This window comes from Cyprinus carpio, chromosome B10, assembly GCF_018340385.1.
Source record: "Cyprinus carpio isolate SPL01 chromosome B10, ASM1834038v1, whole genome shotgun sequence".
Classification (NCBI taxonomy): domain Eukaryota; kingdom Metazoa; phylum Chordata; class Actinopteri; order Cypriniformes; family Cyprinidae; genus Cyprinus; species Cyprinus carpio.
The window spans coordinates 16,706,828-16,733,101 of NC_056606.1; the positions used below are offsets into that span (position 1 = coordinate 16,706,828).

Below are 26,274 nucleotides of genomic sequence, written 5' to 3' on the forward strand. Positions count from 1 at the left end.
AGTGATGCACTAAATTGATCAAAAGTAACAGTTAAAACTTTTCACAATGATACAAAGGACTGATATTGTAAATAAATCATCTTCTTTTGGACTGTCTATTTATCCTGAAAAACATGAACTGAATAACAGTTTCACAAAAATTGAAACATGGATGATAATATGAAATTAATTGGCATATTAAAATAATTTCTGAAGGATCATGTGACACTGAAGACTGGAGCAATGGCTGCTATTTCAGAAAATATATAAAAAAAAGACTTTTAAAATTGTAATAATATTTTGCAATATTAGTTTTACTATATTTTTTTAAAAATAAATGCTGACTAGGTGAGAAAAAGAGACTTCTTTATAAAATGATTAATTTTATTAAAAACAGTGAATACACTCTTAAAAAGACCAACGGCAAAAGGACATTCATAAAATGAGAGCTTTATTGATATCAGATTAAAATATACCGATTCCAAATTTATCTCACACATACTTTCCTTCTTGAAAAAAACATTTAAAATTATTTTAAAAAATCTTGGAATAGGTGAAGCGGTCCCACAGAACGATAAATACACAGATGCAAGATTGAGTGCTAAAACAATACGTGATGACTGATCATAAATACATACTCAAAATAAGACATTATACATTAACATCCAAAACACCTAAATCAAAGAAAAATCGACTTGTTCTGCACAAGACAATTCAACTGAACCAAAAGACACAACAACAATGTATCTAAAATTCCGTTCACACCAAGAACAATAATTATAATGATAACTACATTAGAGTCCACACCAGCCAATACTAATTTCTGTTCATTATAAGCAAGCACTGCATTAATGTTGTCTCTCACTTTAAATGCTCATGCTTGTTAAAGTCAAGTGCTTCCTGATTGGCTGTCAATGTTTTTATTGTTCGTCAGCTAAAACAAAAATCATTATTGTTCCTCTGTGTCGTTATCATTACAACGAGTTTTAAAACTTTATATTTATCGTCACTGTTATTGTCCTTGGTGTGAACAGGCCTTAAATCAGGAAATCAAACTCAGTTTGGTCAGTGTAGGTGATGAAAGAGTCTTTGGTTGCGCCAAGGCTTTTTATTTACGAGCCCCATCTGGATTACCTCGTTCAGCGGCCACATTTACTAGTTGTCGATCGCATTCTTCCCCAAAACACATGGTGAGAAAGTCTGGTTTACCACTTGATTTGCGATTTAATGGTGGGAACTAATGAGACCGAAGGGGACATCACAGGCTGTGAGAACACCTCAGTTCCCTTTCAAAGCTGACAGCTGCGGCTGGGGCCAAAGACTTGGCTCTAGCTAATGTACGCGACCTGTGCCCTGTAAATGGCATTTACTCCATAATCACATTCAAATGGAGACAGATCACAATCTGGAGAGAAAGCGTACGTACAAACCTCTTATCAAACATTGCTACTTCTGCTATTTAGGTCAAAGTAAGACCACTGTGGTTGCTACAGTTTACCATAAACGTAACGTCCCTAAAATAAAAAGATCAATAAATACACGTATAAATAAACAAGATGCAAGTGAATGGAGGAAATAAAGAAACTAAAGAAAAGGGAAACAAATGGACAACGCTTCTATTTGAGTGTGTTTTCGCCTCAGATGAGTTAAAAGGTGCCGTGCTAAATGGGTTCATCTTTTACCCTTCTTCATCATGGATCCAGCCATTAGTTAAACCTGAGTGTGGGACAAAACTATGCCGTTGGCCAACCCCGAGGAAAGCAAACGTCAATTTGCGCCTTGATTTGCACACACGCACTCCCTTGAATTGAATAGGTAAATACTCACATAATCAAAACACTCGGTGTCTAGCTGGCACACATTGGTTCGTATATACACACAGGAAATGGGTAGCGCTGCTGCTATGAACCTTGCACCCTCACGGTTTAGAGATGTGTGTCAGGTAGAGAGATTTCCAGGGAGGAAGTTACAGCCAGATAATGAAACTAATTATTCATATGCTGCACGTCTCTTTCCAGCGTTATGGGCCGTGGGGAGTCCAGGGTTTTCAGTCCCACCCGTTGTCCTTGATCATGTGGGCCAGCTCGATGATGAATTTGCCCTCCTTGTACTTCTGACTGCTTTCGAAGGCATGCTCCTATCGGAAAGAAGAAGAGGGAGGGAGGGAGAGAGAAAAAGAGAAACGGTTAAGAGAACGAGTGTGTGGTCACCTCAAAGTCAAGATCTGCTGATCCAAAAATAATAGACAGCTGTTGAGAAGCTTTTCTAGATATGTCAATCAAATATAAGACCTTTAAATAGCAGTATTACTGTAGAAGAGATGTTGCACTATACAGTATATGGGCTGTAAAACAAGTGGCAACTTCTAAATCTATTCTGATATGCTTATTCTTTAAATATAAGCATCAGTGATGTCAAATAACTGCAACAATGTCTTGAACACACCTCTTATATAGTGAATGAACATTCATTTTGATATATTTGTGTGTGGGTGTGTGTGTGTGTGTGTGTGTGTTTTGTCCAGATAAAAAGGCTGAAAAGTCCTAATTTGCATTATGAAAAACTTTTCAGATTAATCAAATGTCAGCCCTTGTTGTTATGTGACTAAAAATATACAATAGGAAATGATATCTTATAGTGGACTCCGAAGTCCCTCATGATTTCTGACATGTTTGTAAGTATTCTTCTGTAAGTGTTCTTGTCCGGTGTGAATGATCATGAGTGTGTGTTTGAGGTAAATGGTCTTTGAGTGAAGGTGTTTATCTAGTCTGATCCAGAACTTACATATTTCCAGCCCAGAGTGGTTTTACAGTTCTCACAGTAGATATCGGCTACCGCGTGAAGACCGGTCAGCAGTACCCTCTCCTCTGCCGGCCCGCAGCCCACATTCACCCTGATTGATGAAAAGAGGATGTCAAAATCTGGGAGGACCTTTTTAACCTTTATGTGTTGGATGGTTAAGATAAACCAGAGGACTTACACTGAGTTGAAGAGGTAGGCCCTGCCTTGACTCCCTTGAAAAGACTGCAAAGGAAATAAAACAAGAAAGATTACATTTCAAAATCGCCCAAAAACCCACATCCTAATAAACACACTGAATTGTCTGACATGTGTTTAACATATTTACGTCAGAGTAATTCAACATCATTTACTTGTATTGTGACTGCACAATCAGGTAATCTTTCGGAAAAATCAATTTCCCTTCGCTGCTCCATTCATGACCTTGGCAGATAGGATTTCCCAGACATGATGTGAAACAGGGGCAGGGTCATAATTACGGGGGTTTGAAAGCGGTTTGGCCATATGGGCATGAATCAAAGAATCAATAGGGAGGTTTCATTTTGGCTGTGATAGCAAGGAAGGTGTTCTTTCTATATCTTTAAGCCTAAATAATCTACAAGACCTGAATGAAACCATGACAACAATGGGTAAACACTTGAAACACAATACAATAAACACATGAATACAATAAGAAACTCTTGTAGCATGTTAATTAATTTTCTGTGAATTGAAAGTGAAAGTGCCTGTTTCAATAAATCAGTTCAAAATGGATTAAATGATTCATTCAGATTCAGATTTAACAATTCAAATTCAGTGATTTAGCAGATTCACAATGATTCAATCGACTCAATCGACAATTTAAAAGAAATTAAAATATAATTCTTCCTCGCCTTGATTATTTTAAACAGATTTTTAAATAAAACATTCAATCTATTCAATTAAATCTATTATTTTAAATAAATTACTTTGTATTTACGAGCTGCCAAAGTAACACATTAATTAATAACATTTAAAAATATGTGAATATGTGCCATTTTCATGTTTAATGAAGGCAGTTTGTATAAATTTCAAATACTAGCTAGGTGGATCACCGTTTTTTTTCCTTTAACAAGTTTTACTACCTGAATGTTAAATCAAAAACACAAGCCTCCTATTGTGCAAAGTCTATTAACCTACTTTTAAACTACTACAATTATTATGTTCCACTCTGACCTTTATTTGGTTCAGAGGGATTCAAACTAATTGAAATCTAATTATCATTTCAACCTCAACTCCGCCCCAGAACCGCCTGCAGTGCTCTTGCTCCCCCTGCAACACAAGTAAGTCTCGTCAGGCCGGATACCGCTGGCTTTATTTTGCAAACACAGTATGTGAACAACTAATGAATGAAGCGAAAACAATCTTGTCTAATCTGCACAATCTGTAAACACACACGGCGCGTTCAAAAACCCTGTCTGAGACAATCATGGTATCAGACGACCAAAACCCTGTGCGCAGACTTTAGTGTAGCATTATGGGTATACGTGGGTGTCCTGGATCATCTGCGTATACTATAGAGACGTGATTACTCTTACTTCTGCAGCACACAAAAGCCCAGACGATGACCTGCTTCCCTTGATCCTTGATTGTGTGACATGTTCGTCAGGAAGCTGAGGGCCTTACTGACCCACATTCTGCCCACACACACAATCCATGCGAAGATAACTCACACGCACAAAGTTCACATTATGAATTAAATGTGCTATTAATAATCTTTGACACATATTTCTCCATGCACACACACCTCATAAAAAGGCCACATATGGTGTTTTAAAAGTGTGCCACTGGAGGAGTCTGTGCACATGAAGTACAATTAAAGTGGGATTATATGGTTTCACTAATGAAGTCATAAACTCAGTTTTTATATATGGGTCCGTTTTTAAAGAACAGAATCAAAAGTTTACCCAAAATCCATAGAGCAATGCAAAATTGCACTACTGTTCAAAAGTTTGATTTTAAAATATTTAAAAAATATATATATTCTTTAAGCACACCAAGGCTTTATTTATTTCATTAAAACAGTAAAAACATCATTATGAAATATTCAAAAAAATTTAAATTACTGAATTAAAAAAAAAAATAAAAACTGTCATAGAATTGCTGAATATTTAGCATCATTACTCCAGTCTTCAGTGTCACATGATTCTTCAGAAATTATTCTAATATGCTGATTTGCTGCTCAAAAAACATCTTAAGATTCTTTAATGAATAAAAAATTTGAAAGAACAGCAATTACTTGAAACAGAAATCTTTTGAAACATTATATATTGCTATACTAAAATTGTTCATTTCTAAAAAATAATAAATTAGTTATTAAAATAATCTTTCTGACCCCATAAGCTTGAATGATAAGCATACATAAAATGCAAAACTTTTTAACATATTACACAAAAACACATACAAATGTTGATACTGTTATTCCATGATGTTGCGGATGCTAATGTAAAAATCCCCAAAAACATTGTTTTCATAGTGTTCACATAGTGTTTCATGACTCTTCAACAGGAAGTCCATTAGGATGGATTGTACAGAACATACCAGCTGACAAAACATTTTACAAAAAGACTTTTAACTGACAAAAGTCTATAAAACAGTTTTGTAGGACCTTTATACAACGCATGCCATTGTAAAGACTGTATGTTACCAATTCAATATGGTGTCTAACCCGATTAAGGTCTATGATTAAGATGAAAAAGGGCTAAAAGAGACATTGCTGATTACCTTTGAGATGAGCTCATCATGGTTGGCCAGGTGTGCTCGGCAGTGAATGCAGCTGTAGGTGCGATGGCAGTTGGGCAGGTAGGCCTGGAAGGTTTTGGAGCGCGTCATGGTGACCGTGGCTGGAGAGACGGCGTGGGGGCGGAGCAGGAAGGGCCGGTCAGCCCAGGACGACTCGCAGGAGAAACAGTGGAGCACGCAGGTGAGGGCCGTGGTGAAGCTTCAGGAGAGATGAGAGCACACCTGTGGGGAACACACACATTTTTAGGAAGAGAACAATGTAAAAATAAACTACCAATGAAAAGTTTGGGGTTTGATTTTTTTTAAGATAGAAATTAATACTTTTTTTTTTTTTTTTTTTTTTTAGCAAGGAAGCATTAAACTGATCAACAGTTACAGTTAAGGCATTTATAATGTATCAAAATGTTTCTATTTCAAATAAATGCTGTTATTTTGAATTTCCTATTCATCAAAGGATCTTGAAAAAAAGATTTTCACAAAAAATAAATAAATATTAAGCAGCAAAAATTGTTTTCAACCATGACAATAAAAAGTGCCATTATCAATAATTACCAACAATAATTGATAATAATTAAGCACCAAATCAGCATATTGAAATGATTTCTGGAGTATCTGGAGTAATGAAAACTGAAAATCCATCTTTGTCATTACAGGAATAAATTACTTTTTAAAAATATAGTAACAAAAAAATTAAATAAATATATATATATATATATATATATATATATATATATATATATATGTGTGTGTGTGTGTGTGTGTGTGTGTGTGTGTGTGTGTGTGTGTGTATATACACATATTCTGAACTGTAATAATATTACACATTACTGTTTTTCCATATTTCCTTTCAAATGAACGCTATTGGTTCAAAAACATAAAAAAAATAAATTATTCCAAAATTTGACCAGTAGTGTATAATTCAGAAATCATCAGATGTATGACAACACTATCATAAGCATATTAACATATAACAACATAACATATTGAACTTACACATTGTAGTCTTTAGAATGCAATTGCAAAAACAGCCAGTTTAACTTTAAGTATCAAAGAGAGATAAAATAAAATAGTGTAGTTGCCCCTTTAAGACAAGCTTGGCATGCTGTAGCTATATAAATGAATGTACAAAGACATAAAGAATGAATAGATAATAAATATTAAAGAATCCTACAGTGTATTCCTACATTTTTGGTGTCATAAATGACACAGATTGATGCGAAATGATGCTGAAAACGTCACATGTACGTCATCAAGACACACAGACAGTGAACGCAGCAGACATCATTCACAAGAACAGTGCAAATGCGGACAAACAGGCATGAATCAGAGTGTCTGTGAGCTGTTGTCTGTCAGCTAACTGTGATTGTGTGGTCCCGCGTTCATCCTGCCCTCAGGTTAGAAGGGGGCTGCGCTGTATGAGAGGCGGCTTTTTAATGCAGAGAGCTGGAGACCTGCCAATGACGTGGGCTCAAACTCACAGAGACAGCCAGACAACCAAACGCGTATGATTTCAACGCTCCTCTTTGTTCGATGGATTCATCCCTAATAAAAATGTGTTACATTTAAACGAAACAAAAAAATCTATATGTTATCACACAAAATGTTGCCTGGGATGTAACAGAAGTAGCTGTAGCAGAATGTGCTATATTTCAAGGCTTATGACCGAAATTTAGGTCGTTATTTACGTTTACACAAATATTCCCTACACTTTCGCTCTGAAATGTTATAGTTTATGTCTTAGCACAAGTTATTGTCCTTATTTGAGACTGACAGCCAAAATGATTTTATAAAAAAGAGCAGCATGAACATTATCCTAAACGTCTCCTTTTCAGTCATACAGGTTTGGAATGAAATGAGGACGAGTTGATGATGATGCATTGCCATTTTTTGAAAGAACTACCACTTCATGTCACACAAATTTGTTGTGATTTTCTGAATTCTATTAATAAGTCAGCAAACTGACTTATTGTGTGCCCTCTTTTACGTCATCGTGGCATGTTGGCAGCTTTTAGCCTGTTGAAGGAAGCAGCTTTGGACGAGATTTAAGGCAGAACTAATTACTAAAAGAATCCGCAGGCATCTCATTTAATTACCCAGAAGCGCGGACAGCTATTCGTGAGATCAAAAAAGGGCCTTGTGAGTGACATCATCAGATATTTGAATTCCAACCACATCTCTGCAAACCGACGTAATTATCCCAAAAACAATAGCATTTGTCAGCAATAAACCCTGCTGAGGTCATAAAGCACATATTTAGAAAGGAACAAATGTTTAAATATTTTTTTTTTCCACTGTAGAATACAAATGGTAACACTTAACAATAATGATTCATTTGTTAATACTACATTTGCTTACACAAGCTAACAATAAATAATACCTCTACAGCATTATTAATCTTAGTAGATGTTAACTAATGCACGAACACAAAAACCTTATTGTGAAGGGTTACCATACAAATAAAGCCACATGTCTAGTGTGACTGTGAGAGAAACTAAAAGAATAAACTCTTTTTTAGATATCACATGAACTCAGTGACTCAAATAGAGTTGGGTTAGTTGTATTATGATGGGATGAAGGGTTTGTTTGGTGGGTATTTGTTTTTGTTTGTGTGTATTTGTTTTGTGTGGGATGTGTGTGATCAAACATGCCTTAAAAAAATACAGCCGGAGAGTATTCTAGTCACCAGCGTGAGGCTTGAAATTGGACTCTACTTGGCATAATTAAGCATCATTGTGTTCGCTCTGCCATTTGGAATGCTGTATAATTTGGCCAAATGGTACAGCAGCATCATTTTCGACATCATTTCCTCATGCGACTTCTAACACAATTATACAGAATCAACAAAAGAGAGATACGTCACTGGTATAAAGCTAATTGGAGGTAAAATGATTATGGGGAAAATTTATGAAAGATGTGGAGGCTGGAATTCATTCGGATCTCGACAGATGAGATGAAGATAAATGGCTGTCGCCAGTATAATTACTGAGGCCATAATCACAGAAACGGTGCCCACTTCGTCTCTGTCTGTTTTGTGTGTTTACCATTTCAAATTAGTCTGGAGCAGACCAAACACACGTATAATGAAGAGATCTCATTCATCAAACGTTCAAACATGGCTGACCTTTCTTCTTCTGACCACACAGTTGACGACTCGACAAACAAATCTAATACAGACGGCTGTAACAAAACCAAGACTGCAATTATGGTCGAATATCAGGGGAAATGGATTTCCCTTAGAGGAATAGTTTACCCTCAGGTTTTCCAAGATGTAAATAAGCTTGTTTCTTCATCGAAACAGATTTAGAAAAAATTACTTTACATCACTTGCTCAAGTCCTCTAAACATAATATTGCTTTAGAAGTAATGGTTTAAAGTTAAATGATGGATTTGTTTCTTATAAACACACAGCTTTTCACTGCACAAGCACCCATGCTACATGCTAAAATTCACCAAATCTATTCTGATGAAGAAACAAAGTCATCTAAATCTTGTATGGTCTGAGGTTGAGTACATTTTCATTAATTTTTCATTTTCGGGTGAACTATTCCTTTAATTTCTATGGTGGTTTAACCCTTACTAATGCTAACTTAAAAATAGGTAATCCTTCAGACATTATGGACATTTTTTGTTTATGCATGCATATATCAAAAAAACTAGCTAAGGTTTCCCCAATATGCTTGGAAACACACAAGAGTTGTTTCCAAGTGCATAATATTGTAAATCAATATCATCTCTGTCCCAAAGTATTACACTTAACACAAATCAGATAAACCCGTTTTTAATAAAAATACCTGTTATGTAACAATAACACATGGTGTAGCAGGTACATCAGCACAAAATCTGCTTTTAATAAATGACTTTGTTTGTTTTGCATGTTAAACTAGAACATAATAAAAGGCGCATTTTAAGCAGTAAGAGGGCATTTAAACAGACAAGGACCCCCGGACAGGTGGCGAATCCCCCCTCGTTCCCCCCAGTCCCTCACATAATACACAGCAGGCAGCTCCCATAATAGCACCTTTTTTTTTTTTGCTGTCCTTTGAAATCTGTCAGCACAAATTAAAAAGCCCCTGCTGCGTACACACATATGCTGTGATATTTAGCTCTAACTAAATTGTTGATCATACACTTGATGGATTAACACTTTATTTTACAGTGTCCCTGTTAACGTAATTACAATACACAAACACAAGGACCCCTTTAAAAGGATTTATATTGATTAGTAAATGCACACTAAAAATAACATTTTAATATTTAAAATTTTTGGAAAAATGCAATCTTGAAAATAAATAAATAAATAAATAAATAAATAGATGATAAATAAATAATTTTAAAAAAGCCCACTTCAAGAAAAAAAAAGTTAAAGTTTGGAGAAAATACAATCCTGAAAATTAAAAAAAAAAAAAAAAAAAAAAAAAAAAGCCCACTTCAAGAAAAATAAAAAATAAATTTTGTTCTCAAACAACCTCTAAATGAATATACCGGTATTCTTTGTGCAATCCTCCCTGAGTATAACCTCCCAGTCCATATTCTGATGGCACAAACTGACAGAAATACCCATGAATGTGCAAAGCTACTTAAGGGCAAGAGTGTTGGAAATGGAGTGGGTCAGATGGAGAGACAGAACGATGGATCCAGGTCAGACGAGTATGTGTGGGTGTCAGTGAACCAGCTTCTATGTAGGCCATAGTAGATGCCACCAGACTGAAGTGCAGATGGCAGCACCAGCTCAGCACCTCTGGCAATCGCATCTTTGAAAACACCCACAGCTAAACCAATTCAGAAAAGCCAGCTTTAAAATGACAACAAGCCTGAGTGTCAGACGTATTCATTGTGATGACAAAACAGTACACAATATCAACACTACAAAATATTTAATAGCCATACTTTCATTTTAAGTGCTCTAGCCCTCTAATATCACCTGCTTATGCATAGCATATCTCAAAAAATAATTCATAATTAAATATCAATAACATGCACATGTTAATGTTAATTAAATAGTCTGTTGTGCAATATGAGTAGCATGAACACTTTCTCACAATTGTGTAAGTTAATTCCCATGTTCTTTTTCATGCAAAACAGCATATATTTCTGCTTAAATTGTCTGCATGTCTGCTTAAATTTTAAGCAATCATAGTTAAATTAATATAAAACATCATGAGAACATACAATTTGTGTTCAAGGCCAATGATTCTTTAGATAAACATTTTTTTTTCTTCTAATGTACCAACATTTTCTGATAGTGACATATAATCCTATAATAGTCTAGATTTAAAGCACACTTTCGGAAAGCAGATGACAACTATAGTATAGAGTATAATTGTTTACAAAATTTTATTTTGCATTGATGCATTCTGTATACATTACGTTTTAAACCCAGATCAGCGTCTATCATCGGCAGTGAGAGATAATCTTAAACTAAAATATAAGTTATATTTCCAAGGTTATTTTTAGTGAGCTGTCATATGCTGCAGGTTACTAAATAACAAAAGTAACATTTTTAAAAAGACGAACTTCCTATAGTGTCACTAGAAGCATTATAAGTAGACAGATGTTACCTTTGAATGGAAAGGTATCGCGCAGGTCCAACTCTCTCTCTCTTCTCTTTAAAACTGCAACTTCATGCAAAACAGCAGGGCGATCATTCCTCACAACACAAAGTTTTCAGGTATCTTCATCAGCCACGCACCGCGAGAGCAGCGCTCTGTAAATACAGCACCGTTGCGCATCGGGCCTCGCCATACAAGCTCCCAGTTTGATTGACAACCAGGCCAGCAAATAGATGAGACAAAACGGCCTAGCAACAATACGCTGATTGGCCAGCCTAAAAAGTGGACGGACCAATGAGCGAGCGCAGAGGATATACAGGCAAAAACCCAAAACATTTGTTATCTTTGTGATGTGTCAGCTGGATAAGTAATAAAACCTAAAAGCGAAAGTACGTCTTAAATAATGTCAAACTCAGAAAATATTAAGTATTTATAAGATATTACAGTTGTCACGTTGTATTTTCTCACTTGAGAATGTCAAAGATATACCAAGTCGTAATTACGTTAGACAGATCACAACTAAATAGCGCCTCTCTGTGTCGTGTTTTTACTAGCTATTTTATGTAAAAAACCATAACAAACCTTAACAGACTGATATCTAAAAACACAACCATAACAGATTGATATTTTAACAGTATTTCTAAGGAACAAGTGTTTTATAAAATCTCATTTTATTTACTTGAGTAAAAATAATTCACAACATCAACCTCAAAAGTCCTCAGCAAACAGAAAATCCAGAGTGGACACTATTTGCATACACATTTAATAAGTAAATTCAGTTTCAAATGGTATTATAGTTTTATAATGACATTGTTCACAGTCTTTTTTTTTTGTTTTCTCACTGCATGTATTTATTTACTGTAAACACAACATTCCTTAGTTTGGTTGCTTGTATAATTTACAGCCACAATTATTTCTAGATTTGTTTAATAAAAGAACCGGCACAGAAAATGAACCGAAGCATGGAGACACCAAATGTCCTTGTCCTACAGATATCCCAACAGTGCTTTTAAGTGCAGAGTGTTTTGTGTTACTGTGGAGTTGAACTAGTCGTGTTGGCATGCAGAATGCCTCTCAGCACCCTGAAGTTTGCCAGTGGCTGGTTCTCCTTCGGAGGGTAGCATGGTCCCCGGTCTGTCACGTAGGCATAAGGGAAGCGTAACACCCAGAGTCCATCAGGGGGCAGCACAACCTCAGGCTGCTCCGGGTGGAAGACAGGACAGGGAGCAGGACCTGGCTGGACCTATGAAAGAAGAGAAGCACGGAACAGTATACTTTAATGAAGAAAACGTATGTGGTAATCATTGTGAATAGTTCAATTTGAGAATTAAATTGACTAATTTATCACTGTTTAACATATTGTACCTGTGGGTTTAGGACAAGCTCAAGAGGAGCATCAGGGACGACAATGAAAAGACGAGCTAGTTGAGCGTAGTGTGGCTTTATCCCTCGTCCTTGAGCTGGAGAGGGAATGTATAAAGGCATATCAGTATTCAAGCATCTGGTTGCAGGTTCCTTTGGTCCACCTTGCCCAAGAACTTTGACTACTTTATCAGGGCCAGAACTAAGGAAGCGGCGCCCTCTGCTGTCTTCATACTCGAAACCAACGAAAGCACGAGCTACATCATCTCGTCTGCGCCCTCGTCCGACTCCTCCAGCGCTGCCTCGCTTTCCAGCGGATGCTTTATTCGGAGCTGGCCAGGAGGCTGGGCCTCCATCCAGAGGCTCAAGCGATCCTACATCTTCCTCTGATCGGCTCCGAATGACAACATCCCAGGGCAAGAGGAAAGCGGAGCCTGGGAGGAATCCAGGTTGCTCTAAACCAGACAGGCTGTTATAGGCCTTAGCTGGACCAAGTTTAACAAGAGACCAACTCGAGAACTTGGGCAACAGTCCCTTCGGGCATCCAGAATGAAGCATTCCGGGAAGATACTCCACTGTGGAGGGCTGTCTGTCCACCAAGCTTGGCCTCTTCTCTTGTCCTTCTGCTCCATCCCCATATGTTCCAAGGCTGTCAGTTGACTGGCCCAAGCTAAGAGCTAGACTCAGACTTGTGCTATCACCAGGTGTGTGAGTGCTAGTCTCTTTCTCCTTTAGACGTTCAGCTTCTCCTGATGGAGGTACCTCTCCAGGTCTGGGCACCTCATCACTAGCAGGAGCAGGGTCGGGTGTGCTGGCTTGGAACACTGGGAAATTGATCCTCTCCAACTTCCCACAGCACTTCTCCTCAAGCATCTGAGAATGACAGACAGAATGATAAAGAATAGATTTAAAGCTTATGTAGTGAATAACGACGATAGAAGAACTTTACAACTACTGACTTGATAGAAGTCATAGTTGGCAGCTTGGATGTCAAATGGATCTTCTCTTGGAGACTGCTTCCTACCACAGTTACAGGAACTTGTAGAGCGGCCTCTGCTATTGTGGTATAGAATAGGTGGGTTGTGGTCCATTTCTGGCTTCTCTCCTGCAATGTGAAGAAAAGTGGTAACTGAGGTAGAGGGAAGTATGTTCTACAAAATGCCAAGAAAAATAATTTTGACTCCTTACAATAGCCATTTCCATCACCCTGTTTTTATGCACATTTTGTATTATATCATAATGGTGGTAATAAATTTTTTTGTAAAAAATGTGTGTGAGAAGTCTGTCGTTAAAGTATTTCTGTATTATTGCTTTCCAGAACTGTCTTATATGACTGCGTTCTCAAACAGCAGGCCTCCACCTCTGCAGGAAGCGATGATTTAGCTCTCGGTGGAAAAACGTTCTTTGTTCGCAAATATTCTATGCAATGTTCCAATATTGTGCATGGGTTAAATTTGCATCTTTGGATGGAAACAAAGCAACTTGGAGCATTGCATAGAGCACCGCATCCCATATTGCTCCACTGACTTCATTATAAATGGGATTTTTTTTCAGTCAAAATGTTTCGTTTAAGATTCTACAAACTCTGCCAAGAGTCAAAAATATGTGCTAATTGACAGTATCATGAAGATTTTTAAATGTATGCATCTGCCAGACGCAGAGACTTGCACTGCATTGGAGATACACATTTCTATCAGTACTTGCATTACCTGGGACTCTGGGAGTCAAAGCCACAACCTTGGCTACAGGAATGCTGTTTACCTTGAAACACTCTTTTAATATTAACTTAATATGAACAATGTTAGACTAATACAAACAATCTGTTTTGTATAAAGTGCTTACTTAACTAAAAAGCATTTAGGAATAAACATTAATTTCAGGTTTATTTATTTATTGATTGATTATTAAACATGTTACTGTATATGTCATTATGCAGATTTGTAAAGTAAAAAATCATTGGAAGGAACAAGGGGTCATCAGTCTAAAAAAACAAAAACAAAACATCTTTCTCTTCTTTAAAAGCACTTAGAGTATGTTGCTAGCAACACCTAAGTAATAGGTTCGATTGTCAGGTAATACGTGGATCTTTACCTGGCTTTGGCAGCAGATGAAACTTATGTACGCAGTGCTGATCCGTAAGGCTGCGCTCCTCACAGAGCTGATGCCCGTTACTCCAGAACTTGTAGCAGTCCTCGTGGAGCTGTAAGGCGTATCTTTGAAAGGCGACTCCCTTTGCATGCTGGCTGTACACTCGCAGTGCCTGCGCCAGCTGATTCTTGTGCACTGTGGTGGTGTAATTATGGGGAAGGTTTGACTGGTATGCACTGTGAGCCAGTGGCAAGGCTTTCTGACACCTGTTTTCCGAGAACTTTGCATCTGCATCAAGGAACCCCTCTAACACTTTGAGCTGACCCTGCACCTTGAGGGAGATCTCGGCTGCATCATCCTCACCGTTCTCTATCATGACCTGATAAAGTCTGTGCGCTACATGCACCCATTTGGAATAAGTAGGCAACTCAAAGTGTGATGGCTGCGGATTGCGACCTACACTGTCATCAAAACCTTTCTTGGTCAATACGAGCTCGACGTGCTGCCAGAGGAACTCTTTTAAAGTGCAGTCCACCAGCTGCCCCCCTGAAGAAAGACTGCTTTCTACATTGAAAGAGGGTTGTCTATTGGAGTGCCTCATCTGTTGGTACCGCCTTTGCCGGGGCGCAGGCGTGCCTCCTTCACTTTCTCGAAAGACACAGTTGGACCGCAGGTGCCCCAGAAGAGAGCCAATGGGGTCCTCATCTGGTCCTGGCACTACATATACAAAAGCTTGATTGGCAGGGACTGTAAAGAGACAATTACTACTCTGGTTGGTCAATACACGACTTTTCCGGAATATCCTATATATCTGATCTTCAAGAGCATGCTGCATTCTCCTTCTTGGGGAGTGTTTTTTGGGTTTATCCCCTCCAGAGCCATCAGGCCCATTCCCTCCAGTGCCAGAGGAGGCCACTCTGAGCGCTCCGTTCATCTGGAACACGAAAAGTAAACGTGGAGGGCAGGGCCGACAGTTTAACTTCCATTCTTTAGACACTGGCGAATCTTTAATCGCGGCGCGCAACAGTGGGAGCGCTTTCTGACGTAGCGCGTCCAAAGCGCGAAACATTTTATCGTAAGTGACGTCGAACGAACACGTGGGATGAACCAGCAGAAGAACATGGCACAGCGAGAAGAGATACAGCAGCTGCAAACAGTGATCCTTCTCTGCTGCTTTCCAAAACTCATGCGCTTCTGCATGACCCAAACCCGCCGTCAATGACTCGCACGCGCGAATAAGCTGGCGGTTGTCAAAAACAGATGTTAATACGAGATACAGCACGCGGTTTTCTTGATTATAATACGCATGAATGGATGTTCCCCCGCTCGAGCTGTCAGTGTCATCGCTCCTGAAGAGGGAAAATACGTGTTTATCCGCTAAGGTGTTTATGAGAGAGTCTTTGATTGATCCCGGTTGCATTGCGCTTTTCCCAAATATGCCTAGTACGCAAACGCCCTCATCTTTGTCCACGGTATCTTCTATTATTTGTGATTGTAACAGTGCTCCGATATTCATGGGCACCGCCATTTTTGCTGGACAGAAACAAAGGGGCGGGGCTTTGACATGCTCTGAGCGCAGAAGAAGAGTCCGGGTGGATACATAAATCTTCAAGTTAATGTCCGGACAAAAAGCATGCAAAATGTAATATGTAAATAGTATTTTTTTTAGAAATATAGAGTGTTTTTATTGTTAACTAAACCTGATATGTTAAAAAAAATCGTTTTCGGTAATTAAAATACTAAAATTAAATATAATATAAAAGTTAGATAACACTTAAAGGAAAATTAGAATTGTTGGCTTGTCACCTAACTAAAATAAGATTTAGTTAAAATATTAAAACGTAACTTAAAGCTGAATAGAAATATAAAAACGCACAAACAAAAGCACAAAATAACTACAGCTAAAATTAAGAGGAAAACTGAAAATATACAAATACAAGCTAATTCAAAATTTTGATGAATACTATATTTAAATATTAGCTAAAAATCTTAAAGGTAAATCAGAACTGTTGCTTTTGCAGCTAATTGCAATAAGTTTGTTGAAGTATTAAAACGACTAAAGAAATAAAAGTTTCTAAAATTAAAAGTATTAATTTTGTTTAAGAATTAAAAGTTTTTTAAATTTTTTTATGTACATTTTATATATAAATAATTCTAAAATTAAATAATGTACATTTTATAAACCAGAAATTAAACCTTTACTTTGTCTTTATATAAATGAACTAATTTGCACTGTAAATAATAAATAAAACACACACACATTTTCTGTAGGTACAATATTTATTTTGCGTTTTTTTTTTATTGGTTTTTGTTTTTTGCTTTTTTTATTAAGTTTTTTTTATTAATGTGAGTTGTTTAATAAAAGTGTTTTAAGAGAAATTTTGAATAAGAAATTTAGAATTTGTAATGTGTAATTTGTATCAAGCCCACCGGTAAACATACAGTAATACATAGAAATAAAACATCCTGAGTCCCACAGTAACACCGCTGGTTACGTCAGGCTGTGCTTCACGTTTTACCAACACACACACACACACACACATACAAGGTTTATATGTGGTATTAAATTTATAGATCAATAACTGACTTGTCTCACACCGTACAGACTTCAATACAGTACTATATTTTATAAGCCAAGTTAGTTTGCACATTCCACAGTCATTTTCAGTAACAGTGACGCTGAACCACATGTTCAATTATGTAGTTCTACTAATTATACAATTAACCATATATGAAAACATGCTCAAGATGACGTGCATTTAATTTGCCTACAGTGTGCAATTGTTATTAAGCTTGTGAGCATGTTTTGAAAAGGGGGGTTCTGATATAAAAGCAGCAGGTAGCACATTTCACATGCAACAAGTATATAAAATAACATAGCAGCGAGTAACTTCAAATACTGACCTGCCACTAAAATAGTTACCGTAGTAACATGACAGTATGAGAACCAAAGCTATTAGCACAGTCACAGTACACATGTAAAAACAAGCCAACAAGAACACAAGACTGGCCATGCAATAAAAATAAAACAGCCAATTTCTTTGTTTAGACAGCCTTGAATGGTGATAGTCCTTTTGTTAAAGTACTCTGTAAAGAACAAAAAAAAAAAAAGAATGAAATAAATAATTTTCAGCTCATAATATCATGATTTATATTGTTAAATAAAATTACCTTTCGATAAAATGAAACCTGAAGCAGTCTCAAAAAGAACTTTGAAGGAATAAATTCAGTGATTCTTTTTGGGATAAAGCTGTTTACATACCAGGTACTGGTTTCCTAAACCTTTGGTCATGCTTGGATCCAGGCTTGAATCCATCACATCCTTCTCTTTGTTACCTAGCGGTGTGCCACCAGGACTCCTAAGAATATATTGAATGAGAAGTATTTAGCTAGATGTGATGTCTGCAGTTTTAGGCATGTCTTGGCTCTGATTCCAACAATGCAAAGTAAAAATGATCTTGCCTCATTAAGTTGACTTTTCGAAGCTGTACCCGAAGATTCATGGGATTTTTGGTTGGTGTCCTAGAGACAGTCCTACAGAGAAGAGCACAAATGATGTATAGCAAAAACAAATGCATTGCTTTGAAGCAAAATTAATACATTTACTTATGCAGAATTTTACCTGCAAAGGCCTGATCTAGACTTCAAGGGGAGGTCAGAATTAGAGCGTCGTAAACAGACTTTCTGCAAGTCTGCGAGTGTGACCACTGGTGATCTTCTTCTCTGTGGAGACACCTGTGAATGGACGTGCCATCATCAATATTGACTCTATGCAGAATTCAATGGAAAATTGAGGACACAATCTTTCACTCGCCTGCTTTTTTTGGCCTACAGTCACTTTCTTTAGTCGTACTGCTTGAAGATCTCGAAGAGTCACAGCAGCGAGGCCATTTTGCTTCTCCTGATAGGAGACAGGAGGAAAATTAGTGCAAAACCTAAAATAGTGCAAACCTTCATAACTTGTTTTCTCAATAAGCAAAGTGACGTTAATTGAAAAATAAACTATTACCTTCAGAGAGCTAGTTTGTGCAGGTCTTGGGGGAAGTGAGGCCATCTTCGGAGCAGCAAGTGTCAACAGAATTTGAGGAGGAGGAAGAGGAGGAGGTGGTGGCGGCGGAGGTGGAGAGTGCTGAACACCATCAGGCATTTCACATTGACGGCCTACAGTCTTGGCTTCCTGGTACAGTTATGAGGTAATACTTTATACACATTACAAGTGCTGGAATTTTGAGAATAATTAAAGAAAATCCTTTTCAGTACAGCTGAAAAGTTCCAACCTTCAAAGTGGAATGCAATAGTGCTATTTCTCTTTGCAGCTCCTCTACTTTTTGGTGAAGGTACTCCACTCTTTCTGAATAGCCTCTCCAGAAAAATACAACGTTCAGGAGACCAGAACAGATCTAAAAAACAAGCAGGTCAGACACTGAAAAGCCCTTTTGAACTCTAATAAATGAGAAAAGAAACACTTACTTGATTAATTGTCTTTCTGCATTTTCGCATAACACGTCCAAATACAGAAAACAGAGCTCCAATACTTAGTGATGAAGACAGCGGTTTAGTGGCTTGAACACTTGTCTCCTCCATAGTGTCCACCTTTGATTTGTTTTCTGGACTGGGGGGTGGGGAAGTATTACCAGAAAGTAAAGTCAGTATATATTAGATATACAGTTATAGCTCATAAGCCTTTTATTTTCAAAGGCTTACAGGGATAGTTAACCCATATTTTGTGAAATACCTTATTTTTTTATAATACAATGGAAATCAATACAGGCACCAAAACTGTTTGGTCACCAACATTATTCTTCAAATATCTTCTTTTCTGTTTTACAGATCATCAGTCATACAGATTTGGAATAACATGAGGGCGAGTAAATGATAAAAGAATTGTCATTTTGAGTCAACTATCCCTTTAAGTCTCAAAAATAAAGATAAAATTGTTAGTGTTTTTTAAATACTACACAACAGATATTATTACAGCAAATTAAGTTATTATTTTGTCTTGTGGAATATGTGTAAATATCTATCTAGCATATTTGATCTTAACACATAAGTATATACATCATGTAACATGGCATGCACATGATATGTAGTACAACAATCCTAAACTATACTGCAAGTGTATATGAAGGCACTGTATATGCAAGCGTTGCTTTTGTAGATGCATATGTAATTCAGTTGCTCACACAGGGGCCGTTGGTCTGGCAGGAGTCCCAGGTGGCATCTTGCTCTTTATGGGCCAGCGTCGACTGCTACCATTTCCCATCCTCCGCCAATAAAAGGCACTCCCGAGGCCCTGGAAAAAAAAAATTACACATCGTTTAATGATTCATGATTAACCGATTTAAGTAACGTTAGCTAATGTAACAACATACCCCGCATCCAAGCATATCCGGAGTTGCTGACAGCTGCATGTCTGATTTTGAAAATAGTTCCTTATTGTTTAGCACCCAATAGGATTGCAGCTGAAGTGCGATGGGGCGGGTTTTAACTTTTGATTGGTTAAGGAAAACGGAAAGGGTTTGCACCTGGATCGGAACGTTTTCAACCAATCACTGCGGCGGTTTGTCTGTTACCATAGCAGCAGCGTTGAGTGTAAGAAACATTTCGAGCAGTAATATTTCAAAACGCTAAGTTAAATTAAGTATCAAGCCAAGACGCGACAATTAGTAATTTTTAGTCAAATATAGGTCTTTATATTTTTTGTTTAGAGACATACAGACATCAGCATTTTATGTGCTCAAACTTTTACTAATGGCTGGAAAAGTCCTCTGTGAGGAAACAAAACTGTACAACGTCCAGAATCAATACACTTTTCTACCAAGGCTAGCAGAGAGACACTATTTTTGTTTGACTGGTAAGCATTTTTAGTTATACTGAAATACTGACTGTACATTGAACATACTAATTCAAACACCAGCAAATGTGAAAGTATAATAATAGTCTTATTTCTATCATTACTGCCATAAATGCTAAATGGGTATGTTTCAGTTTTATGTTTTTTTTTCCCTTTAAAGTTTATGGTTTTTATTTCCTGTTTTGCTACACTGTAGAATATCAAATCACCACTGGTTATTTTTTTGCATGCTTTTCAAAGGATTCTGATGGGAAGTTTATTATGCCCTTGGATGTTGAGGTTGAAAGTATGAGATACATAATTGTTTATGACAGTAGTACATATTCACTGTCAGATTCAGGTAAGACACTACATTTCCTAACATGTTATGAACTCTGCTAAAAATGTTAGTACACCTCTGAAAACATCCTAACTGTATGTTTTCTTATAGGTCCAGCTATAGACTGTGCAGACAGCATAGAAGAATCAAGCCAATTTCCTGTTCAGATTCTTAGCGGGGGCGATGAGAAGTTTTCTGCACTCTACCCTTTCCTAAGAACGCCAGTGAGTCTTTACAATATTAGGGTATTATTCTTAATAGATCATAAATTAAGTGTTTTTTTTATGTTTGTAAACATATTTAATGATTATAAATACTTATGTTTATAGGAATTGGAGAGCTTGAATTCCTATCCTGTGGAAATCTTGCCAGGCAAGCTTTATATGGGTGATTACAGGCAGGCCACAAACCTTCAAATCCTTAAAGATCTGAAGCTGAATGTACTTGTCAGTGTCTCTGATGAATGCAGTCTTGTGTGAGCCAACCCACCATTTCATATATATATTCATATGTAATCGTAGCATTAAAAAAAAAAAAAAAGTCCAGTCTTAGTATGAGCTGAAAACCCAAATTAATCTGTGAACTGAACTTTGCAAACCAGGTTTAAAAAGGCAACTGCACTGTCTTACACATCCGAAAATCAGATTTGATCACTTCGTTCGAGAGAATGTGCGTTTTTATTGGTAAGTACTGGGAGATTTTTTTTCGTCCAGTGGATAAACAATAACTATCAACAACAACAACAACAACAACAAAAAACTGTTCAGTTATGATTGTGAGTGTTTTAAACATTTCAGGTTCACATCTCAATAACTCTTCTTCTGTTTTGATATTCTCTACTCTTGGAGTAAGCCGATGCTGTGCTGTAACAATAGCATATTTTATGTATCACCTCAAATACACACTTAAGGTAATGTTTTACTTTTTGCATTGATGTTACTGACAGATGCCTTTTTAATATTTCTCACCTGTCATTTCTGAATATTTTAGGAAGCATGGAATCATATTCAGCAGTGCAAAGCCAACATGAGGCCAAATCGAGGATTTGTACAGCAACAGCAATAAGCCTTTTTAAAATGTGCTGCCGAATCATCATTCCTATGACACAATAAGAGGTTCTGTCTACAATTTTAACACTGACCCTGAACTCTAATTATTCTCAGTTGCCCTCTCCCTCTTCATGGGCGTCTGTGGGAAGTCAGTCATTAGGCCACAGCGTCATTGACGTATCGGGCTTGTTTGGAAAGCGCTCATTGGTCAAATTTCAGGGAGGGGCGTTTCATTATGCCGCGAGATCGGTCTCTGATTGGCTACGCTTGATGAGAAGCTGCGTTCAGATGACAGACGTCTGTCAAGATAGCGAGGCGCTTCGACAACGCTGGAACAGACCGTTATTGTCTTCTATCTCATCTGGGAACACTACCTTTCATCAAGTACACTCTCTGAAAATGTTATTTAACCCGACTGGTTTGAACGAATGTTTACAAGAATGGGAGGATCTGGAAAAAGACTATCAACAAGTTCAGGTGAGGAGTCTTTCTTTCTCCACTGCTAACGTTAATCAGATAGCGCAGCTCTGAACTGTGAGATCTTACTCTTCTATCTTTAAATGTTTTTATATACATTATATTTGTTTTTATTTACAAATGTATCGCTATGAACAGCTAATTGTATCGATACGCTTCAGCTTTGAGCACTAACGTTAGCTGCTCAGAAATGTAAGCCTTGCCAACTCAGTACAGTATAACTACAGTATAAGTGGTAAAATAAATACCCCCCAAATATATTTTTAGCTTGTTATTAATAAATAGCACCTACAATTCTAACAAAAATGACGTGTAATTGCAATATATGAAGTATATTGCATTGCATTTATATGGGTCAATGACAAACAAAAATGTACAATATCATAATCATTTAATACACATGTGCCAAGTTTATCAGCCTTGGATTAATAATGGTTTCAAATATTTATGAGAAACACACACACACATATATCTATCTATCTATCTATCTATCTATCTATATATATAAAAATTGTGAGAGTCTAAAAATGTTGGCTAGGCCACACAGACACACAGATGGTGAAATAAATAGTAATAATAAGCCTTTAAATACACCAAAAATATCAAAATGGCTATGTATATACAAATCTGTAACATCTATATTTGTTGCACAGGAGACACATCGACTTTACAAACAAAAGCTGGAGGAGGTTTCGAAATTGCAGGATAGCTGTTCTTCTTCTATTGCACGGCAGAGGAAAAAGATAAAGGATCTCAATGAATCCCTGCAGGAGTAAATCATGAGTTATATATACTTTGGCTACAAAGAAATGTTATTGATCTATATCTTCTATTAATTATTGTTTTTCTTTCATAGATGCAGAGCAGTAGTGAATCCAGAAGATGTAAATAAAATAGACGAGATCCAAGATTCTATAAAGGAAAGATCAAATGTCTTCTTCGAGATGGAGGCCTTCCTTCCAAAGAAAAATGAGTAATGCAAATGAGAGATAGCTAATGTCACCTCTGTCACACCCTCTTTTAAAATACACATTATCAGCACTTACTTTTCAAAGCAGGTCATACAGCTCTGTATTTGCCTGTTTCTAATTCAGTGTTGACTAAAGGTGTGGTATAGAATTCAAAATAATTCATAGTGGTGTGTGGATTTGCAATTTACCTTGTTCAAACACATACTATGATTCGGCAAGCACCTGAGGCTAACATGAAATACTTTACTCCGTTTTTGTTCCAGGTTATACCTCAGTCTTGTTCTTGGAAATGTTAACGTTACTCTCCTTAACAAACAGTCCAAGTAAGTTCTGTGAACAGTCCTATTTGATTCAAAAGTTCTGAAAAATTGTAACACCACAATCATCATCACGTTGTGGTGTCACGAAATGCAGTCATGTTAATGAGTCATGAGTCATGTGATTTGTCTGACTTTTGCCTGTTTCTCAATCACACAGGTTTGCCTATAAAGATGAGTATGAGAAGTTCAAACTATACTTGACTGTGCTGCTCTTGTTGTTCTCATTCACCTGTCGGTTTTTGGTCACCTACAGGTACATATTTATTTGCAACCAAATATGACAATTTTTTTGAGAGTGTAAAAGTGTACTTTTTTTAAATTTGTTGTAGAAACAGCCATTTAATCATTGATTATATGTAATGCTGCATGTTTCACTAATACATGTGAAATAGTCAATTAAACTTGTTTTTTGTCTTTCTTCCCTTGTGTTTTAACAGGGTTCTAGATGCACTTTTCAACTTCCTGTTGGTGTGGTATTACTGTACATTGACAATAAGAGAGAGCATCCTCATTAATAACGGCTCCAAGTACGAATAATCATGTGATTATACTCTTAAAAATAAAGTTTCTTTTCATTTTATGTAACAAATGTAACACTGTCTTTTAATAAAGGAATAAAGTGACACTAAAGAAAGAGAAATAAAGAAAGATGTTTTTGTAGGCATCTATTGTTCCATGAAGAACCTTAAAGATCCATAGAATCTTTCCACAGTCCTCGCATAAAAGTGTTCTTTTACAAGAACTATTCACTGAAAGGATTTTTTGGGAACACAGAATGGTTCTATAGCATCATTGTGAAAACCTTTATTTTTTACAGTGTATGTAGTATTCTTGACATATATTGAATCAGTACCAAACTAGTAAAGTTTCAATACTTGGCTTGTGTTTCAGGATCAAGGGCTGGTGGGTGTTTCAACACTATGTCTCAACATTTCTCTCTGGAGTAATGCTGACCTGGTATGACAAACTTTACTCTTTAACACTTTGAGATATTACAACATTACATCTTTGAATATTTGGTAATTTAATAAAGAGTAATTTAAGTAATCAGATTAATCTATTTTAATTAAATGCTTGAAATGAACTGTTTTTAAGTAGGCTAGTACACTTTATAGTCGTTTTTGAGGAACAGTAGAAGTGTGAAAAAGACTGAGATAGTATGTGTGATTATCTAATGTGTGTCAGCTGTTCATGTGTGTCTCACAGGCCAGATGGTGAACTCTACCAGATGTTCAGAAATCAGTTCCTGTCCTACTCCATGTATATAAGTAAGAACTGCTGCCTTACAGTATTAGTAACACTTTTATTGTAATAATGATTTATTCATTGTTTTATTCAATCATCTATTTTTCTTGTTTGTTCTCCCTTCAGATTTTGTTCAGTTTCTCCAGTACTATTACCAGAGTGGCTGCTTATATAGACTCAGAGCTCTTGGAGAAAGACACAACATGGACCTCACAGTTGGTGTGTAGTGTGTTGGGTTTTTTTTTGTCTGTTTTTCCTTATCCTATTTCAGAATTATCAGCTAACACATGTTTTCACATGTGCTTTATGACCAGAGGGGTTTCAGTCCTGGATGTGGAGGGGTCTGACCTTTCTACTGCCTTTCCTTTTTTTGGGCCATGTAAGTTTGATACTGTTTTTGTTAATCTTGGGTTATTTTGCAATAAATGCAATCATCTTGCATGGACCGCTAACTTCCTGTTTTGTGGCAATGTAATCACTGTGGTAAAGATCTGTGGCACAGAGTGCCAGTTTATAACTATAATGTTGTTATTGTTTACCAGTACCAGCCAAAAGAAGACTTTACTTAATACTGACATGAAATGTTGACATGGGTATTCAGAAAAGTTCTGGTGTAGTTCTATTGTTAGTATGCTGTGGTTCTAACCGTCTTATTATGTGCATCCAGTTTTTCCAGCTTTATAATGGAATTACACTCTTCCAAATGACCCAACTTCCAGAATGGAAAGAGTGGCAGGTCAGTTTTTCAAAATAATTCAAAATCTCTACATCATGTGCCAACAAACATTAGCTAAATTACATTATATTTAACTATCGGAGATGTGTATATTGCTTTAAGCCAGAAGTATTAATATATCTTTTTTGTGATAATGTTGAAATAATTTGTAATTAAAATACATTCTTTTTCTTAGGTTCTCATGTGCGGCTCTACTTTCCTTGTTTTGTTCATGGGAAATTTCTTCACCACTCTTGGTGTTGTTTATCACAAATACATGGATCAGGACAAAGCCAAAGCTTTATAAATGACGGGCACAATGACACTGCTGAACCCTTTATTAAAGCAATTTATGTTTTATATGAATGTTTTTTTATGTTTTATATGAATGTTTGTTTGTTGTTCAACCCGGCTAAGTTATGATTATTGTAAATGTGTCACAAAGCATAAGGGATGGAATGTCTTTCCCCTAAACCTATAATATTTAATATTTTGATTTTATTAAAGCACTAAGTGTCATGGTGTTTTGTTTTCTTTTTCCACATTTTTAAAACACCTCTGGTCTATGTTTAAAGCAGATTCGGAAGGGCAAGTTAATGATCTCAAAGACAGTTATGGAAATCATTTGCTATATTTGCAATGTCACCGCATGACTTTACTGTCATAGTCATAGTCACCTTCATGTGAGTGAGAAGCATGTGCAGTAAGCCATATGCTAGGAAAATCTGAATGAATTTTTCGATATTTTCAAGAATTGATTGAGGAAGCCCTGTCAAACAGAAACAGG

The 26,274-nt window shown here is 36.7% G+C and overlaps 5 protein-coding genes across 6 annotated transcripts; 2 read left to right on the forward strand and 3 right to left on the reverse strand.

The window, feature by feature from the left end:
- Window positions 1-409: 409 nt before the first annotated feature.
- On the reverse strand, window positions 410-11,310 carry LOC109081029 (protein yippee-like 1). Its single transcript, XM_042732909.1, has 5 exons — window positions 11,097-11,310; window positions 5,521-5,760; window positions 2,960-3,003; window positions 2,764-2,872; window positions 410-2,116 (listed from the first exon to the last, which is right to left on the reverse strand). The coding sequence occupies exons 2-5, from the start codon at window positions 5,626-5,628 to the stop codon at window positions 2,027-2,029; spliced, it is 351 nt and encodes a 116-aa protein (XP_042588843.1). The 5' UTR covers window positions 5,629-5,760; window positions 11,097-11,310; the 3' UTR covers window positions 410-2,026.
- Window positions 11,311-11,833: 523 nt separating this feature from the next.
- On the reverse strand, window positions 11,834-16,121 carry LOC109081028 (protein SMG8-like). The gene is made up of 4 exons (XM_019096029.2): window positions 14,541-16,121; window positions 13,409-13,554; window positions 12,453-13,322; window positions 11,834-12,330 (listed from the first exon to the last, which is right to left on the reverse strand). Exons 1-4 carry the CDS (start codon window positions 16,063-16,065, stop codon window positions 12,118-12,120), a joined length of 2,754 nt encoding a protein of 917 aa, XP_018951574.2. The 5' UTR covers window positions 16,066-16,121; the 3' UTR covers window positions 11,834-12,117.
- Window positions 16,122-17,103: 982 nt separating this feature from the next.
- LOC109081082 (proline-rich protein 11-like) lies at window positions 17,104-19,995 on the reverse strand. Its single transcript, XM_019096082.2, has 10 exons — window positions 19,910-19,995; window positions 19,721-19,830; window positions 19,008-19,149; window positions 18,815-18,937; window positions 18,547-18,714; window positions 18,352-18,438; window positions 18,160-18,272; window positions 18,000-18,071; window positions 17,800-17,896; window positions 17,104-17,624 (listed from the first exon to the last, which is right to left on the reverse strand). The coding sequence occupies exons 1-10, from the start codon at window positions 19,946-19,948 to the stop codon at window positions 17,583-17,585; spliced, it is 993 nt and encodes a 330-aa protein (XP_018951627.1). The 5' UTR covers window positions 19,949-19,995; the 3' UTR covers window positions 17,104-17,582.
- A 498-nt stretch (window positions 19,996-20,493) lies between these two features.
- Window positions 20,494-21,735, forward strand: LOC109089571 (serine/threonine/tyrosine-interacting-like protein 1). Its single transcript, XM_042732915.1, has 6 exons — window positions 20,494-20,514; window positions 20,632-20,731; window positions 20,822-20,934; window positions 21,040-21,185; window positions 21,312-21,620; window positions 21,701-21,735. Exons 2-5 carry the CDS (start codon window positions 20,653-20,655, stop codon window positions 21,358-21,360), a joined length of 387 nt encoding a protein of 128 aa, XP_042588849.1. The 5' UTR covers window positions 20,494-20,514; window positions 20,632-20,652; the 3' UTR covers window positions 21,361-21,620; window positions 21,701-21,735.
- On the forward strand, window positions 21,677-26,006 carry LOC109081083 (ion channel TACAN). Of its 2 annotated transcripts, none has more exons than XM_042732912.1 (12): window positions 21,677-22,236; window positions 22,890-23,008; window positions 23,093-23,209; window positions 23,471-23,530; window positions 23,685-23,780; window positions 23,965-24,054; window positions 24,419-24,484; window positions 24,713-24,795; window positions 24,899-24,991; window positions 25,087-25,151; window positions 25,440-25,508; window positions 25,684-26,006. In XM_042732912.1, exons 1-12 carry the CDS (start codon window positions 22,030-22,032, stop codon window positions 25,792-25,794), a joined length of 1,176 nt encoding a protein of 391 aa, XP_042588846.1. In that variant the 5' UTR covers window positions 21,677-22,029; the 3' UTR covers window positions 25,795-26,006. The 2 variants fall into 2 exon arrangements, with proteins under 2 accessions (XP_042588846.1, XP_042588847.1); XM_042732913.1 differs by having other exon boundaries at window positions 21,682-22,236; window positions 24,734-24,795.
- Window positions 26,007-26,274: the final 268 nt, after the last annotated feature.

Bases quoted from the DNA above. Each gene is read 5' to 3' on its own strand.
- LOC109081028 (XM_019096029.2), bottom strand. From the start codon at position 16,065: ATGGCGGTGCCCATGAATATCGGAGCACTGTTACAATCACAAATAATA. The intron at 13,323-13,408 runs GTCAGTAGTTGT...TGTCATTCTCAG, and splicing joins CCAACTATGACTTCTATCAA to ATGCTTGAGGAGAAGTGCTG. The intron at 12,331-12,452 runs GTACAATATGTT...CTTCTTTCATAG, and splicing joins AGCTTGTCCTAAACCCACAG to GTCCAGCCAGGTCCTGCTCC.
- LOC109081083 (XM_042732912.1), top strand. From the start codon at position 22,030: ATGAGAAGCTGCGTTCAGATGACAGACGTCTGTCAAGATAGCGAGGCG. The intron at 24,055-24,418 runs GTACGAATAATC...CTTGTGTTTCAG, and splicing joins CTCATTAATAACGGCTCCAA to GATCAAGGGCTGGTGGGTGT. The intron at 24,485-24,712 runs GTATGACAAACT...AATGTGTGTCAG, and splicing joins TCTGGAGTAATGCTGACCTG to CTGTTCATGTGTGTCTCACA.
- LOC109089571 (XM_042732915.1), top strand. From the start codon at position 20,653: ATGCCCTTGGATGTTGAGGTTGAAAGTATGAGATACATAATTGTTTAT. The intron at 20,732-20,821 runs GTAAGACACTAC...GTTTTCTTATAG, and splicing joins ATATTCACTGTCAGATTCAG to GTCCAGCTATAGACTGTGCA. The intron at 20,935-21,039 runs GTGAGTCTTTAC...TTATGTTTATAG, and splicing joins ACCCTTTCCTAAGAACGCCA to GAATTGGAGAGCTTGAATTC.
- LOC109081082 (XM_019096082.2), bottom strand. From the start codon at position 19,948: ATGCAGCTGTCAGCAACTCCGGATATGCTTGGATGCGGG. The intron at 18,715-18,814 runs GTTGGAACTTTT...TAACTGTACCAG, and splicing joins TATTGCATTCCACTTTGAAG to GAAGCCAAGACTGTAGGCCG. The intron at 18,273-18,351 runs GCGAGTGAAAGA...GTCCATTCACAG, and splicing joins CTGTAGGCCAAAAAAAGCAG to GTGTCTCCACAGAGAAGAAG.
- LOC109081029 (XM_042732909.1), bottom strand. From the start codon at position 5,628: ATGACGCGCTCCAAAACCTTCCAGGCCTACCTGCCCAACTGCCATCGC. The intron at 3,004-5,520 runs GTAATCAGCAAT...TTTCCTTTGCAG, and splicing joins ATGATGAGCTCATCTCAAAG to TCTTTTCAAGGGAGTCAAGG. The intron at 2,873-2,959 runs GTAAGTCCTCTG...TTCATCAATCAG, and splicing joins GCCTACCTCTTCAACTCAGT to GGTGAATGTGGGCTGCGGGC.